General features: G+C 52.9%; 1 protein-coding gene across 2 annotated transcripts in view; it reads left to right on the plus strand.

Annotated features, from left to right (window-relative positions):
* Positions 1–5,092: 5,092 nt before the first annotated feature.
* The window catches only part of prmt9 (protein arginine methyltransferase 9), a 130,263-nt gene continuing 118,355 nt past the window's right edge, over positions 5,093–17,000 (plus strand). The window contains exon 1 of one of the 2 annotated variants that reach the window (XR_011590810.1): positions 5,093–5,416. Coding sequence is in view for 1 of the 2 variants with exons in the window: in XM_070871504.1 (XP_070727605.1) it covers positions 5,234–5,416 (183 nt within the window). In the remaining variant the exon portion in view is untranslated. The remainder of the gene's footprint in view (positions 5,417–17,000) is intronic. The other variant, XM_070871504.1, reaches the window with a different exon arrangement.

The raw sequence follows: 17,000 nt of genomic DNA on the forward strand, positions 1-17,000 counted from the left end.
GGGGGGGAAGAGACGGTGGGGGGGGAAGAGACGGTGGGGGGGGAAGAGACGGTGGGGGGGGAAGAGACGGTGGGGGGGGAAGAGACGGTGGGGGTGGAAGAGACGGTGGGGGGGAAGAGACGGTGGGGGGGGAAGAGACGGTGGGGGGGGGAAGAGACGGTGGGGGGGGAAGAGACGGTGGGGGGGGAAGAGACGGTGGGGGGGGAAGAGACGGTGGGGGGGGAAGAGACGGTGGGGGGGGAAGAGACGGTGGGGGGGGAAGAGACGGTGGGGGGGGAAGAGACGGTGGGGGGGGAAGAGACGGTGGGGGGGGGAAGAGACGGTGGGGTGGGGGAAGAGACGGTGGGGGGGGGGGGAGGGAAGAGACGGTGGGGGAAGGAGGAAGAGATGGTGGGGGGGGGGAAAGAGACGGTGGGGGGGGGGAAGAGACGGTGGGGGGGGGGGAAAGAGACGGTGGGGGGGGGGGGAAGAGATGGTGGGGGGGGAAGAGACGGTGGGGGGGGGAAGAGATGGTGGGGGGGGGAAGAGACGGTGGGGGGGGGAAAGAGACGGTGGGGGGGGGGGAAGAGACGGTGGGGGGGGGGGAAGAGACGGTGGGGGGGGGGAGGGAAGAGACGGTGGGGGGGGGGGAAGAGACGGTGGGGGGGGGCGGAAGAGACGGTGGGGGGGGGGGGAAGAGACGGTGGGGGGGGGGGGAAGAGACGGTGGGGGGGGGGGGGAAGAGACGGTGGGGGGGGAAAGAGACGGTGGGGCGGGGGGAAGAGACGGTGGGGGGGGGAAAGAGACGGTGGGGGGGGGGGGAAGAGACGGTGGGGGGGGGGGGAAAGAGACGGTGGGGGGGGGGGAAAGAGACGGTGGGGGGGGGGGAAAGAGACGGTGGGGGGGGGGGGAAAGAGACGGTGGGGGGGGGGGAAAGAGACGGTGGGGGGGGGGAAAGAGACGGTGGGGGGGGGGAAAGAGACGGTGGGGGGGGGAAAGAGACGGTGGGGGGGGGAAAGAGACGGTGGGGGGGGGAAAGAGACGGTGGGGGGGGGAAAGAGACGGTGGGGGGGGGAAAGAGACGGTGGGGGGGGGAAAGAGACGGTGGGGGGGGAAAGAGACGGTGGGGGGGGGAAAGAGACGGTGGGGGGGGGAAAGAGACGGTGGGGGGGGGAAAGAGACGGTGGGGGGGGGGGAAAGAGACGGTGGGGGGGGGGGGAAGAGACGGTGTGGGGGGGGGAAAGAGACGGTGGGGGGGGAGGGAAGAGACGGTGGGGGAGGGAAGAGACGGTGTGGGGGGGGAGGAAGAGACGGTGGGGGGGAGGGAAGAGACGGTGGGGGGGAAGAGACGGTGGGGGGGGGGGAAGAGACGGTGGGGGGGAGCGTTGGGGGGGGGGAAGAGACGGTGGGGGGGGGGAAGAGACGGTGGGGGGGGGGGGAAGAGACGGTGGGGGGGGGGGAAGAGACGGTGGGGGGGGGGGAAGAGACGGTGGGGGGGGGAAGAGACGGTGGGGGGGGGGGAAGAGACGGTGGGGGGGGGGAAAGAGACGGTGGGGGCGGGGGGAAGAGACGGTGGGGGGGGGAAAGAGACGGTGGGGGGGGGGAAGAGACGGTGGGGGGGGGGAAGAGACGGTGGGGGGGGGGGAAAGAGACGGTGGGGGGGGGGGGAAAGAGACGGTGGGGGGGGGGAAAGAGACGGTGGGGGGGGGGGAAAGAGACGGTGGGGGGGGGGGGAAAGAGACGGTGGGGGGGGAAAGAGACGGTGGGGGGGGAAAGAGACGGTGGGGGGGGGAAAGAGACGGTGGGGGGGGGAAAGAGACGGTGGGGGGGGAAGAGACGGTGGGGGGGAAAGAGACGGTGGGGGGGAAAGAGACGGTGGGGGGGGGGGGGGGAAGAGACGGTGTGGGGGGGGAGGGAAGAGACGGTGGGGGAGGGAAGAGACGGTGTGGGGGGGAGGGAAGAGACGGTGGGGGGGAGGGAAGAGACGGTGGGGGGGGGGGGAAGAGACGGTGGGGGGGGGGGAAGAGACGGTGTGGGGCGGCGAAAGAGACGGTGGGGGGGGGGAAAGAGACGGTGGGGGGGGGGAGGGAAGAGACGGTGGGGGAGGGAAGAGATGGTGTGGGGGGGGAGGGAAGAGACGGTGGGGGGGGGAAAGAGACGGTGGGGGGGGGGGAAAGAGACGGTGGGGGGGGGGGAAAGAGACGGTGGGGGGGGGGGGGGGGAGAGACGGTGGGGGGGGGAAGAGACGGTGGGGGGCGGCGAAAGAGACGGTGGGGGGGGGGGAAAGAGACGGTGGGGGGGGGGAAGAGACGGTGGGGGGGGGGGAAAGAGACGGTGGGGGGGGGAAAGAGACGGTGGGGGGGGGGGGAAAGAGACGGTGGGGGGGGGAAGAGACGGTGGGGCGGGGGGGAAAGAGACGGTGGGGGGGGGAAAGAGACGGTGGGGGGGGAAAGAGACGGTGGGGGGGGAAAGAGACGGTGGGGGGGGAAAGAGACGGTGGGGGGGGGGGAAAGAGACGGTGGGGGGGGGGGGAAAGAGACGGTGGGGGGGGGAAAGAGACGGTGGGGGGGGGGAAGAGACGGTGGGGGGGAAAGAGACGGTGGGGGGGAAAGAGACGGGGGGGGGGGGGGAAGAGACGGTGTGGGGGGGGAGGGAAGAGACGGTGGGGGAGGGAAGAGACGGTGTGGGGGGGGAAGAGACGGTGGGGGGGGAAGAGACGGTGGGGGGGGAAGAGACGGTGGGGGGGAAGAGACGGTGGGGGGGGAAGAGACGGTGGGGGGGGGAAGAGACGGTGGGGGGGGGGAAGAGACGGTGGGGGGGGAAGAGACGGTGGGGGGGGAAGAGACGGTGGGGGGGGAAGAGACGGTGGGGGGGGATGAGACGGTGGGGGGGGATGAGACGGTGGGGGGGATGAGACGGTGGGGGGGGAAGAGACGGTGGGGGGGGAAGAGACGGTGGGGGGGGGAAGAGACGGTTGTGGGGGAAGAGACGGTGGGGGGGGGGGGGGAAGAGACGGTGGGGGGGGAAAGAGACGGTGGGAGGGGAAAGAGACGGTGGGGGGGGGGAAGAGACGGTGGGGGGGGGAAAAGAGACGGTGGGGGGGGAAAAGAGACGGTGGGGGGGGGAAGAGACGGTGGGGAGGGGGGGAAGAGACGGTGGGGGGGGAAGAGACGGTGGGGGGGGGAAGAGACGGTGGGGGGGGGAAGAGACGGTGGGGGGGGGAAGAGACGGTGGGGGGGGGAAGAGACGGTGGGGGGGGGAAGAGACGGTGGGGGGGGGGGGGGGAGGGAAGAGACGGTGGGGGGGTGGAAAGAGACGGTGAGGGGGGGAAAAGAGACGGTGGGGGGGGGGAAGAGACGGTGGGGGGGGGAAGAGACGGTGGGGGGGGGGAAGAGACGGTGGGGGGGGGAAGAGACGGTGGGGGGGGGGAAGAGACGGTGGGGGGGGGGGAAGAGACGGTGGGGGGGGGAAAGAGACGGTGGGGGGGGGAAGAGACGGTGGGGGGGGGGAAGAGACGGTGGGGGGGGGGAAGAGACGGTGGGGGGGGGGAAGAGACGGTGGGGGGGGGAAGAGACGGTGGGGGGGGGAAGAGACGGTGGGGGGGGAAGAGACGGTGGGGGGGGAAGAGACGGTGGGGGGGGAAGAGACGGTGGGGGGGGAAGAGACGGTGGGGGGGGAAGAGACGGTGGGGGGGGAAGAGACGGTGGGGGGGGAAGAGACGGTGGGGGGGGGAAGAGACGGTGGGGGGGGAAGAGACGGTGGGGGGGAAGAGACGGTGGGGGGGGAAGAGACGGTGGGGGGGGAAGAGACGGTGGGGGGGGAAGAGACGGTGGGGGGGAAGAGACGGTGGGGGGGGAAGAGACGGTGGGGGGGAAGAGACGGTGGGGGGGAAGAGACGGTGGGGGGAAGAGACGGTGGGGGGGAAGAGACGGTGGGGGGGAAGAGACGGTGGGGGGGGGAAGAGACGGTGGGGGGGGGAAGAGACGGTGGGGGGGGGAAAGAGACGGTGGGGGGGGAAGAGACGGTGGGGGGGAAGAGACGGTGGGGGGGGAAGAGACGGTGGGGGGGGAAGAGACGGTGGGGGGGGAAGAGACGGTGGGGGGGAAGAGACGGTGGGGGGGGGAAGAGACGGTGGGGGGGAAGAGACGGTGGGGGGGGGGAGGGAAGAGACGGTGGGGGAGGGAAGAGACGGTGGGGGGGGGGGGAGGGAAGAGATGGTGGGGGGGAGGGAAGAGACGGTGGGGGGGGGAGGGAAGAGACGGTGGGGTGGGGGAAGAGACGGTGGGGGGGGGGGAGGGAAGAGATGGTGGGGAAGGAGGAAGAGATGGTGGGGGGGGGGGAAAGAGACGGTGGGGGGGGGGAAAGTGACGGTGGGGGGGGGGGGAAGAGACGGTGTGGGGGGGGAGGGAAGAGACGGTGGGGGAGGGAAGAGACGGTGTGGGGGGGGAGGGAAGAGACGGTGGGGGGGAGGGAAGAGACGGTGGGGGGGAGGGAAGAGACGGTGGGGGGGAGGGAAGAGACGGTGGGGGGGGGGAGGGAAGAGACGGTGGGGGGGGGGAGGGAAGAGACGGTGGGGGAGGGAAGAGATGGTGTGGGGGGGGAGGGAAGAGACGGTGGGGGGGAGGGAAGAGACGGTGTGGGGGGGGAAGAGACGGTGGGGGGGGGGGAAGAGACGGTGGGGGGGGGGAAAGAGACGGTGGGGCGGGGGGAAGAGACGGTGGGGGGGGGGAAAGAGACGGTGGGGGGGGGGAAGAGACGGTGGGGGGGGGAAAGAGACGGTGGGGGGGGGGAAAGAGACGGTGGGGGGGGGGAAAGAGACGGTGGGGGGGGGGAAAGAGACGGTGGGGGGGGGGAAAAGAGACGGTGGGGGGGGGGGGGAAGAGACGGTGGGGGGGGGAAAGAGACGGTGGGGGTGGGGGGGAAGAGACGGTGGGGGGGTGGGGAAAGAGACAGTGGGGGGGGGGGGGGGAAGAGACGGTGGGGAGGGATTGGGATTTTTTTTGGGGGGGCGACTTTTTGAAAGGCAGGGACTGGTTGTGGTGGGGGGGGGCTGTGGGATTTTTTGCGGGCGGGGGGATTGGGACTTTTTGCGCGGAGGGGCGGTCGGGGATAGGTGTGTTCTCGCCGCAGCTTCTCCCGGTGCCGCACCAGGCAGTGTTTCCTTTGGCTGTTTGCCGCTTCCCCCCTGGGCCTGTCCCACCCCGAGAGCCACAGCGCCGCTCCGTCTGCCCGCCTGCCGCTCTGCCCGTGCTCGATGGCCGCTCGCAGGCCCGGGCGCCGGGCTCGGGGTGATAGCGGGAGTCGGTGCCGTGTTCGGTTGGTTTACCGCTCCCTGCAGAGCGCCCAGGACTACCTGGACCGGGAGGATTTCGGCACCGCCTTCGCTCATTACCTGCTGCTGCTCAACCTGGCGCCGGAACTGAAGGACATCATCAGGGTGAGTGCAGAGCGCCCCGCCTGGCCTGGTGCGGTGCTTCCCCGCATAGCCCAGGCCGCGGTCTCCAGGCCGAGGGTTCCAGGCCCAGGCCGGGTGTGGCCTCAGTGCCCCGGGCTGGGGTTGATCAGTGCCGCTGGCCGGATCGGGGTGTCGTTGGGCGGTGGTGCTGTGATCCTCTGGCGTTCGCTTCTTCTCGAGTTAATCACTTTAGGTCTGCTGGCATCGCAAGGAATCTCATTTGTATTGACAATGCTGGAAGCTCTCGGCAGGGCAGGCGGCGGCTTCTTCTCCACAGACGCTGCCTGACCCGCCGAGTCCTCCAAGCATTTTCTCTTATTTCGGATTTTCACCATCGACAGTATTTTACTTATCTTTACTTGTCTTCTGGAAAGTGCCTCACGACCAAGAAAGCTCTCTGGACTGTGGCAATCCTTAACCGGGCACGGAAACCAACATTTGATAAGAATCACTTCAAATCTCACATCATGACTTGGACATGGGTGTACAGGGCACAATTTCAAAATTTGCAAATGACACAAAACTTGGAAGTATTGTGATAAGACTTCAGGAAGACAAAGACAGGCTAGTGAAATGGGCAGATGCAGAAAAATGAGAACTGATGCATTTTGGAAGAAAGAATGAGGAGTGGGAATATAAACAAAATGCTGCAATCCTAAAGGGGGTGCACAGACACCTGGGGGGTATGTATGCATCATCATAGGCAGTTCCACGGAATCGAGGAAGACTTGCTTCCATTCCTGAAGTGAGTTCTTAGGTGGCTGAACAGTCCAATACGAGAACCACAGACTCTGTCACAGGTGGGACAGATAGTTGTTGAGGGAAGGGGTGGGTGGGACTGGTTTGCCGCACGCTCTTTCTGCTGCCTGCGCTTTATTTCTGCATGCTCTCGGCACCCTCCCGGATGCACTTCCTCCACTTAGGGCGGTCGTTGGCCATGTATGCATAAATCATTGAAGGTGGCAGGGCAGGTTGAGAAAGCGGTTCAAAAAGCTTATGGGATCCCGGGCTTCATAAAAAAAAAATACTTGGATTTATATAGTGGCTTTCATGACCACTGGATGTATCAAAGCGCTTTACAGCCACTTTAAAAAAAAAAGTGTAGTCACGGTTGTAATATAAGAAACATGGCAGCCAATTGCTCACAAGCAGCAATGTGTCAATTTTTGTTATGTTGATTGAGGGATAAATATTGACCAGGACACCGGGGATAACTTCTCTGCTATTCTTCGAAATAGTGCCATGGGATCTTTTACGTCCACTTGAGAGAGCAGACAGGGCCTCGGTTTAACGACTCATCCGAAAGACAGCATCTCTGACAGTTCAGCGCTCCCTCAGCATTGCACTGGAGTGTCAGCCCAGATTTTTTTTGTGCTCAAGTTCCTGAAGTGTGACTTGAACTCACAACCTTCTGACTCCGAGGCGAGAGTGTTACCACCTGAGCCACAGCTGACACTCAGATAAATAGAGGTATAGATACAAAAGTGCAGAAATTATGATAAACCTGTATAAAACACTGGTTCGGTCCCAACTGGAGTACTGTGTCCAATTCTGGGCACTGCACTTTAGGAAGGATGTGAAGAAAAGATTTACGAGAATAATTCCAGGAATGAGGGACTTCAGTTACATTGATAGACTGGAGAAGCTGGGATTGTTCTCCTTGGAGCAGCGAAGATTGAGAGAAGATTTGATCGAGGTGTTTAAAATCATGAGGGCTCGGGACAGAGTAGTTAGAGAGAAACTCTTCCCATTGGCAGAAGGGCCGAGAACCAGAGGATACAGATTTAAGGTGAGAACCAAAGGCGACATTAGAAAATACATTTTTACGCAGCGAGTGGTTAAGATCTGGAATGCACTGCCTGAAAGGGTGGTGGAGGCAGATTCAATTTTATCTTTCAAAAAGGGAGTTGGAGAATTATCTGAAGGAAAAAAATGGCAGGGATACAGGGAAAGGGTGGGGGAGTGGGACTAGCTGGAGTCGGCATGGGCTCGATGGGTCAAATGGCCTCCTTCAGTGTTGGAACCATTCTATGATTCAGCGGCTTTGTGCCATGCAGATTTAAAAAAAATCAACTTTAAGAGGTTCCTCAGAATAGGATGATTGGCTAGAATTTCACATTAATATGAAACAATCCATAGCTCTCTTGCCAATCACAAATGTCACACTTAATATTTCCCCATTGTTGACAACTTTATATTTTACCAAATCTTGACTTGTAAAACATGTGAAGTACTTTGATCACAATTAATGTTTTGTTTGACGGATGGAGTTGAGAATACCAACTACTGTATTGCGATGAATGTGTGGCATTGAACCAACTTCAATATGAATGGTGATATCAATATGAATTGGAAAAAATAATGAAGGTATGATTTCTACCTAATTGTTTTGAGGCCCCAATTTCAGACTGGTCTCTGGGAAATTCAGGGTTACCTGGCCCTGAAGAAGTGCTGCATTTTTAGCTGGTAGTGTTTTCCCAGGGTTAGGTAGTTACACAACCTTAAGTCTGGTCCAAAGTTGCAAGTTGCAACCCCATTAAAAACGAATTTAGATGTTCTGTGATACAAGCAGCTGGTTGTCAGTGACACCACTGGAGTAATTTGGAGGGAAGAAGACTTGAATTATATATAATTACATAAAATGTACAGCACAGCAAAAAGCCATTCGGTCCAACCAGTCCATGCTGGTGTTTATGTTCCACTCGAGCCTCCTCCTCTAACTCGATTTCCTTCTCCCTCATGCTTATCTAGCTTGTCCTTAAATGCATCTATACTATTCACCGCAACAACTCCCTGTGGTAGAAATTTCCACATTCCTACAAAGTTTGCCAATATTTTGAAAACTGGCAACTGATATTTTTCTGTTTATGGTTTTTATTCACATATATTTAGGTCCCCTCAGCCATTCCTTTAAACAGAATGTGTCTTCCCTAGTTTTTTTCCTCCCCTTTAAGATATGTTAATAGGGCAAGATAATTGGATCTTTACCCTGTACTTAACCCAGACCTACTTGAAGCTGACTGTATATCAAGAATGGGAGAAGAATTTTTGTTCCCTCTGAATAGCTTACTTTATCTTGATGAATATCCTCCTCCACCTCCAGAAAGTTATTTTGTCCCACTTTCCTGGTGTGTCCTCTCCAAAATCCTTGAACGTGTTGTTGCTTCCAAATCTGTGCCCATCTGTCCCGCAACTCCGTGTCTGAATCCCTCCGATCAGGTTTCCGCCCCTGTCACAGCACTGAAATGGCTCACATCAAATTCACAAATGACATCCTATGTGACTGTGACCATGGTATACTATCCCTATTCATCCTTCATGATCTGTTTTCAGCCTTTCATAGAATCATACAACACAGAAGGAAGCCATTTGGCCCATTGGCCTGTGCCAGCACTTTGAAAGAGCTGTCCAATTAGTCCTACTCCCGGGCTCTGTCCGCATAGCCATGTAAATTTATTCCCTTCAAGTATTTATCAAATTCCCTTTTGAAAGTTACTATAAAATCTGCAGTGTATTCCAGCTGTCAACAACTTGCTCCATACATTTTTTTCCTCATGTTGCCTCTAGTTCTTTTGCCTATCACTTTGAATCTGCATCCTGTAGCTATCGACCCTTCTGCCACTGGAAACTGTTTCTCCTTTTTTACTCTTATCAAAACTGTCCATGATTTTGAACATCTCTCTCAAATTTCCCCTTAACCTCTCTGCTCTAAGGAGAACAATCCCAGCTTCTCCATTCTCTCCACAGAACTGAAGCCCTTCCTAAAGAATCAAACACAATACTCCAGCTGAGGTCTAACCACTGTTTTATAAATGTTTAGCCTAACTCCCTTGCTTTTTTACTCAGTGCCTCTATTAATAAAGCCAAGGATCCCATATGCTTTTTTAATGGCCGCCTTAACTTGTCGTGCCACCTTCAAAGATTTATGTACATACACCCCTGGGTCTCTCTGTTCCTGTATCCACTTTAAAATTCTACTATTTGGTTTATATTACCTCTCCTCATTCTTCTTACCGAAATGTATCACTTCACACTTCTCTGCATTAAATTTCATTTGATATCTGTCTGCCTATTTCATCAGTCTATGTCCTCTTGAAGCTGTTGTTTACTACATTTCTGAATTTGTGTCATCTGCAAACTTTGAAATTATGCCTTGTAAACCCAAGTCCAAGTCTTTACTATACAGGAACAACGTCTGAAATCCGGAATCCTCGGGACCGAATCCATGCTGGATTTCGGGTTTTGCCAGATTTCGGACTTCGTTGTGGACCGAATCCATGCTGGATTTCAGGTTTTGCCGGATTTCGGACCTCGCTGCCCGCCGATCCTCCACTCCTTGTCAAAAAGTCCGGTTTTCGGACAATTCCGGTTTTCAGAAGTCCGGATTCGGGACTTTGCACCTGTATATCACAAAGAGCAGTGGTCCTAATACCAGCTCCTGGGGAACACCACTGTATACTTCCCTCCAGTCTGAAAAACAACCATTTACCACTACTCTGCTTTCTGTTCCATAGCCAATTTTGTGTCTGTGCTGTCATTCTCTCATTAATCACATAGGATTTCATTTTGCTTAGAAGTCTTATTACTTTGTCAAACTAAAAGCTATTGTCTTTGGTCCCCACCAGAAACTCCGATCTGTAGCTGCTGATTCCATCCTTCTCCCTGGCCATTATCTCAGGCTAAAGCAGATCATTCGCAACCTTGGCATCCTATTTTGACCGAGCTGAGCTTCCGACCACATATCCGCTCCATCACCAAAACAGCCTGCTTGCTCCTCCTTAACATCACCTGTCTTTGCTCCTTCCTCAGCTCATTTGCTGCTGAAACTCTCTTTCATGCCTTTGTTATCTAGACTTGACTATTCCAATGCTCTCCTGGCCATCCTCCCATCTTCCACCCTTCATAAACTTGAGCTCATCCAAAACTCTGCTGCTTGGATCCTAACTCGCACCAAGTCCCGTTCACCCATCACTCCTGTGCTCGCTGACCTACATTGGCTCCCAGTCTGACAACGCCTTGATAATCTTGTTTTTAAATCCCTCCATGACCTCGCCCCTCCCTATCTCTGTAACCTCCTCCCTCCCTGCAACCCTCTCTGATCTCTGCGCGCCTCCAATTCTGACCTCTTGCGCAACCCCCATTTTAATCGCTCCAGCATTGGTGGCTGTACCTTCAGCTGCCTAGGCCTTAATCTCTAGAATTCCCTCCCTAAACCTCTCCACCCCTCTCTCATTTAAGTTTCTCCTTAAAACTTACCTCTGTGACCACTTGTCCTCATGGGCCGAAAATTCCAGCCTCACCGAAGCGAGGCCTAACAAAAGCCGGTTTTTAGGACGAGATGCGCATGCGCCGAAAACCAGCTTTTCCGATCTGTCAAGATTTCTCTTGACAGATCTTCCGCATTCCCGCAGGAAGGACATTCGCGCGGGAGAGATTAGTCTATTTGCCCAACTCATGCCCAGCGAATGTCCTTCAAACTTTTATGCCTGGTAAAAGTAGGCGTATAGCTTACTTTTGGCAGCATAAGAGTTTTAAAACATATAAAAATTAAATTCAATCATTGATTTTTATGTTAAAAACCCTGTCCATTAAGGAAAGTTAATTTTTAACCCTATTAAAACACATTAAACAAATTTCCCAAAAATAAATATTTTTTCAAAAAAATTTAATTACATTTAATTACAATTAATTTTAAATATGTGAGGTGTTTTTTTTATTTATTGTGCTGTGTTTCTTGTTTTAGGAGGATTTTCTCATTGATCACAGACAGAAGACGACCAGGCAGATAGTGCAGGAGGCCCCGGAGGGCATCTCGCTCTCCAACCAGTATTCTATCCTGAGTCCTGGTGGGGGCGATGGTCCCTCTGAGGAGTGCAGTCAGAGCCAAGTCCACTGCACCATGGGTGGCTCAGCTGCACAGGGGGGAGGAAAAATAGTGGAAGAGCAATAGTGGTAGGGGATTCGATAGTGAGGGGAGCAGACAGGCGTTTCTGCGGCCGCAGACGTGACTCCAGGATGGTATGTTGCCTCCCTGGTGCCAGGGTCAAGGATGTCACCGAACAGCTGCAGGGCATTCTGCGGGGAGAGGGTGAACAGCCAGAGGTCGTGGTCCATATCGGTATCAATGACATAGATAGAAAGAGGGATGAGGTCCTGCAGGCAGAGTTTAGGCAGTTAGGAAACAGACTAAAAAGCAGGACCTCAAAGGTAGTAATCTCCAGATTACTCCCAGTGCCACGTGCTAGTGAGTACAGAAATAGGAGGATAGAGCAGATGAATGCGTGACTGGAAAGTTGGTGCAGGAGGGAGGGCTTTAGATTCCTGAGGCATTGGGACCGTTTCTAGGGGAGGTGGTACCTATACAAGCTGGATGGGTTGCACCTCAACAGAGCTGGGATCAATATCCTGACAGGGTGGTGGGGGGGGGGGGGGTTTGCTGGTGTTGTTGGGGAAGGTTTAAACTAGCTTGGCAGGGGGATGGGAACCCGAGAATAGAGTCAGTAAGAAGGGAAGAAAAACTGGAATTGGAAAACAAAAACATAGAAAGTAAATTAGAAGGACAGAGGAAACAAGGGCCAGATAGTAGTCAACAAGCGGGTTTGCCTATACTAAATGGTATATACTTCAATGCAAGGAGTATAGTGAATAAGGCAGATTAGCTGAGAGCACAGGTAGACACTTTGGAGTACGATATAGCTATTACAGAGACATGGCTAAAAGGGGCAGGTATGGCAGCTCAATGTTCCTGGTTACAGGATTTTCAGATGGGATAGAGAGAGGGGTAAAAAGGGAGGGGAGGTATTGATTAAAGAAACTATTACAACTGTGAGGAGGGATGATATGTTAGAGGGATCATCAAACGAGACCATATGAGGTGAACTGAAAAACAAAAAAAGAGGCGATCACAATGCTGGTAGTGTACTATGGACCCCCAAACAATGGAGGCTGGGTCATTTAATATATTTAAGGTGGAGATAGACAGATTTTTGAGAGATAAGGGAATAATGGGTTATGGGGAGCGGGTAAGGAAGTGGAGCTGAGTCCATGATCAGATCAGCCATGATCTTATTAAATGGCGGAGCAGGCTCGAGGGGCCTAATGGCCTACTCCTGCTCCTATTTCTTATGTTCTTAGAAGAGCAAATATGTAGGCAAATTTCAGAGAAGTACCAAAACTATAGGGCAGTAATAGTAGGGGATTTCAACTATCCTAGTATTAACTGGGATAAAATTAGTGTGAAGGTTATAGAGAATGAGGAACTCATAAAATACATTCAGGAGAGCCTTTTTAGCCAGTGTGTAGCAAGCCCAACAAGGGAGGGGGCGGTTCTGGATTTAGTTTTAGGGAATGAAGCTGGGCAGGTGGAAGGGGTATCAGTGGGAGAACATTTAGGTGCTAGTGAGCATAATTCAGTTAGGTTTAAGGTAGTTATGGAAAAGGACAAGGATAGACCAGGAATAAAAGTTCTAAATTGGGGAAAAGCCAACTTTGCTAAGCTGAGGTGATTTAGCCACAGTGGACTGGAAACTGCCACTTGAAGGTAAATCAGTGTCCGAGCAGTGAGAGGCATTCAAGGAGGAGATCCGGAGGGTTCAGACCAAATATGTGCCCTTCAAGAAAAAGGGTGGGACCAACAAATCTAGAGCCCCCTGGATGTCTAGGGACATAGGAATAAAGAAAAAAAGGGAGGCTTATGACAGATACCGAGGGCTAAATACTGCAGAATCTCTGGAGGAGTATAGAAAGTGCAGGGTTGAAATTGAAAAGGATATTGGGGAAGCAGAGAGAGAGAGAGCATGAAAATTCTTGGCAAGTAAAATCAAGAAAAACCCAAAGATGTTTTATAAATATATTAAGAGCAAGAGGATAACTAAAGAAAGGATGGGGCCTATTAGAGACCTTGAAGGTAATCTGTGTGTGGAGGCGGAAGGTGGGTATGGTTCTTAATGAATACTTTGCGTTTGTTTTCACAAAGGAGAGGGCCGATGCAGACACTGCTATCGGGGAGGAGGAATGTGCAATATTAGATGAAATAAACATAGTGAGATAGGAGGTATTAAGGGGTTTAGCAGCTTTGAAAGTGGATAAATCCCCAGGCCTGGATGAAATGTATCCCAGGCTGTTAAGTGAAACAAAAGAGGAAATAGCAGAGGCTTTGACCATCATTTTCCAATCTTCTCTGGCACCAGAGGACTGGAGGACTGTTAATGTGGTACCTTTGTTTAAGAAGGGAGAAAGGGATAGACCGAGTAATTACAGGCCAGTCAGCCTACCCTCGTTGGTGGGAAAATTATTGGAAAAAAATCCTGAAGGACAGGATAAATCTTCATTTAGAAAGACATGGATTAATCGACAGTCAGCACTGATTTGTTAAGGGAAGGGCGTGTCTGACTAACTTGATTGAATTTTTTGAGGAGGTAACGAGGAGTGTCGATGAGGGTAGTGTGTTTGATGTAGTGTATATGGATTTCAGCAAGGCTTTTGGTAACATGGCCGACTGGTCATGAAAGTAAAAGCGCATGGGATCCAGGACAAAATGGCAAGTTGGATCCAAAGTTGGCTTAAAGGCAGGAAGCAGAGGGTAATGGTTGCTGGGTGTTTTTGTGATTGGAAGGCCAGTGGGGTTCCGCAGGGCTCTACTAGGTCCCTTGCTTTTTGTTGTATACATCAGTGATCTCAACTAGAATATAGGGGGTATGATTAAGAAGTTTGCAGATGATACTAAAATAGGCTGTGTGGTTGATAATGAAGAAGAAAGCTGCGGACTGCAGGAAGATATCAATCAACTGGTCAGGTGGGCAGAACAGTGGCAAATGGAGATGGCAGAAACTCTGAACAAATATTTTGTATCAGTTTTTACGGTAGAGGACATTAACATTATTCCAACAGGGGGTGGCCAAGGGGCTATAGGGGAGGAGGAACTTAACACAATCACAATCACTAAGGAGGTGGTACTCAGTAGATAATGGGACTAAAGGCAGACAAATCCCCTGATGGCTTGCATCCTAGGGTCTTAAGAAAAATAGTGGCAGGGATTGTGGATGCATTGGTTGTAATTTACCAAAATTCCTTGGATTCTGGGGAGGTCCCAGCAGATTGGAAACTGCAAATGTAACGCCCCTATTTAAAAAAGGAGGCCGACAAAAAGTAGGAAACTATAGACCAGTTAGCCTAACATCTGGGGTTGGGAAAATGTTGGAGTCCATTATTAAAGAAGCAGTAGCAGGACATTTGGAAAAGCAAAATTTGGTCAGGCAGAGTCAGCATGGATTTATGAAGGGGAAGTCATGTTTGACAAATTTGCTGGAGTTCTTCGAGAATGTAATGAACAGGGTGGATAATGGGGAACCAGTGGATGTGGTGTATTTGGACTTCCAGAAGGCATTTGACAAGGTGCCACATAACAGGTTAATGCACAAGATAAAAGTTCATGGGGTTGGAGTTAATATATTAGCATGGATAGAGGATTGGCTAACTAACAGAAAACAGAGAGTCGGGAATAAGTGGTTCATTCTCTGGTTGGCAACCAGTAACTAGAAGGGTGCCACAGGGATCAGTACTGGGACCCCAACTATTTACAATCTATATAAACGACTTGGAAGAAGGATCTGAGTGTAACATAGCCAAGTTTGCTGACGATACAAAGATGAGAGGTAAACCAATGTGTGAGGAGGACACAAAAAATCTGCAAAAGGACATAGACAGGTTAAGTGAGTGGGCAAAAATTTGGCAGATGGAGTATAATGTTGGAAAGTGTGAGGTCATGCACTTTGGCAGAAAAAACTCAAAGAGCAAGTTATTTTTTAAATGGAGAAAGATTGCAAAGTGCCGCAGTACAGTGGGACCTGGGGGTATTTGTGCATGAAATGCAAAAGGATAGTATGCAGGTACAGCAAGTGATCAGTAAGGTCAATGATATCTTGGCTTTTATTGCAAAGGGGATGGAGTATAAAAGAAGGGAAGTCTTGCTACAGATATATAAGGTATTGGTGAGGCCACACCTGGAATACTGCATACAGTTTTGGTTTCCATATTTACGAAAGGATATACTTGCTTTTGAGGCAGTTCAGAGAAGGTTCACTAGGTTGATTCTGGAGATGAGGGGGTTGACTTATGAGGAAATGTTGAGTAGGTTGGGCCTCTACTCATTGAAATTCAGAAGAATGAGAGGTGATGTAATCGAAACGTATATGATTATGAGGGGGCTTGACAAGATGGATGCAGAGAGGTTGTTCCCACTGATGAGGGAGACTAGAATTAGAGGGCATGATCTTAGAATAAGGGGCTGCCCATTTAAAACAGAGACGAGGAGAAATTTCTTCTCTGAGGGTTGTAAATCTGTGGAATTCGCTGCCTCAGAGAGCTGTGGAAGCTGGGACATTGAATAAATTTAAGACAGAAATAGACAGTTTCTTAAACGATACGGGGTTATGGGGAGTGGGCGGGGAAGTGGAGCTGAGTCCATGATCAGATCAGCCATGATCTTATTAAATGGCGGAGCAGGCTTGAGGGGCCATATGGCCTACTCCTGTTTCTATTTCTTATGTTCTTATGTTCTAAATGGAATTTAACCTGTAGAAGTGTGAGGTAATGCATTTGGGGAGAGCTAACAAGGAAAGGGAATACACATTAAATGGTAGGACACTGTGAAGTGTAGAGGAACAAAGGGACCTTGGAATGCATGTCCACAGATCCCTGAAGATAATAGGCCAGGTAGATAAGGTGGTTAAGAAGGCATATGGAATGCTTGCCTTTATTAGCCGAGGCGTAGAATACAAGAGTGGGGGCGGGGGGTTATGCTTGAACTGTATAAAACACTAGTTAGGCCACACATAAAGTACTGCGTGCAGTTCTGGTCACCGTATTACAGGAAGGATGTGATTGCACTGGATTGGGTACAGAGGATATTTACGAGGATGTTGTCGGGAGTGGAGAATCTTAGCTATGAGGACAGATTTGGATAGGCTGGGTTTGTATTCCTTGGAACAGAGGAGGTTGAAGGGAGACCTCATTGAGGTGTATAAAATTATGAGGAGCCTAGATATAGTGGATAGAAAGGGCCTATTTCCCTTAGCAGAGGGGTCAACAACCAGGGAGCATACATTTAAAGTAATTGATAGAAGGTTTCGTGAGGATTTGAGGGGAAATTTCTTCATCCAGGGAGGTCTGGAACTCACTGCCCGAAAGGGTGGTGGAGGCAGAAACTCTCTCCACATTTAAAAAGTACTTGGATGTGCACCTGAAATGCTGTAACCTGCAGGGCTACGGACCTAGAGCTGGAAAGTGGGATTCGGCTGGATAGCCTCTTGTTGGCCAGCACGGACACAATGGGCTGAAATGGCTTCCTTCCGTGAAGTAAATTTCTGTGATTCTATGGTAGTAATTGGAGACCGTACAAACAGAGCTCCCATTTTTATTTCCGTACGTACAGAGAAGTCATCGAATGAAGCATTCATCTGTTGGGGCTGCAATCCCCCCCCCCCCCACACACACCAATATCTCCTTATATGGCTTGGTGTCATTTTGTTTTATAACGCTCCGATGTAACTAATGTCTTGGGATGTTT

This window comes from Pristiophorus japonicus, chromosome 2 (genome assembly GCF_044704955.1).
Source record: "Pristiophorus japonicus isolate sPriJap1 chromosome 2, sPriJap1.hap1, whole genome shotgun sequence".
NCBI lineage: Eukaryota > Metazoa > Chordata > Chondrichthyes > Pristiophoridae > Pristiophorus > Pristiophorus japonicus.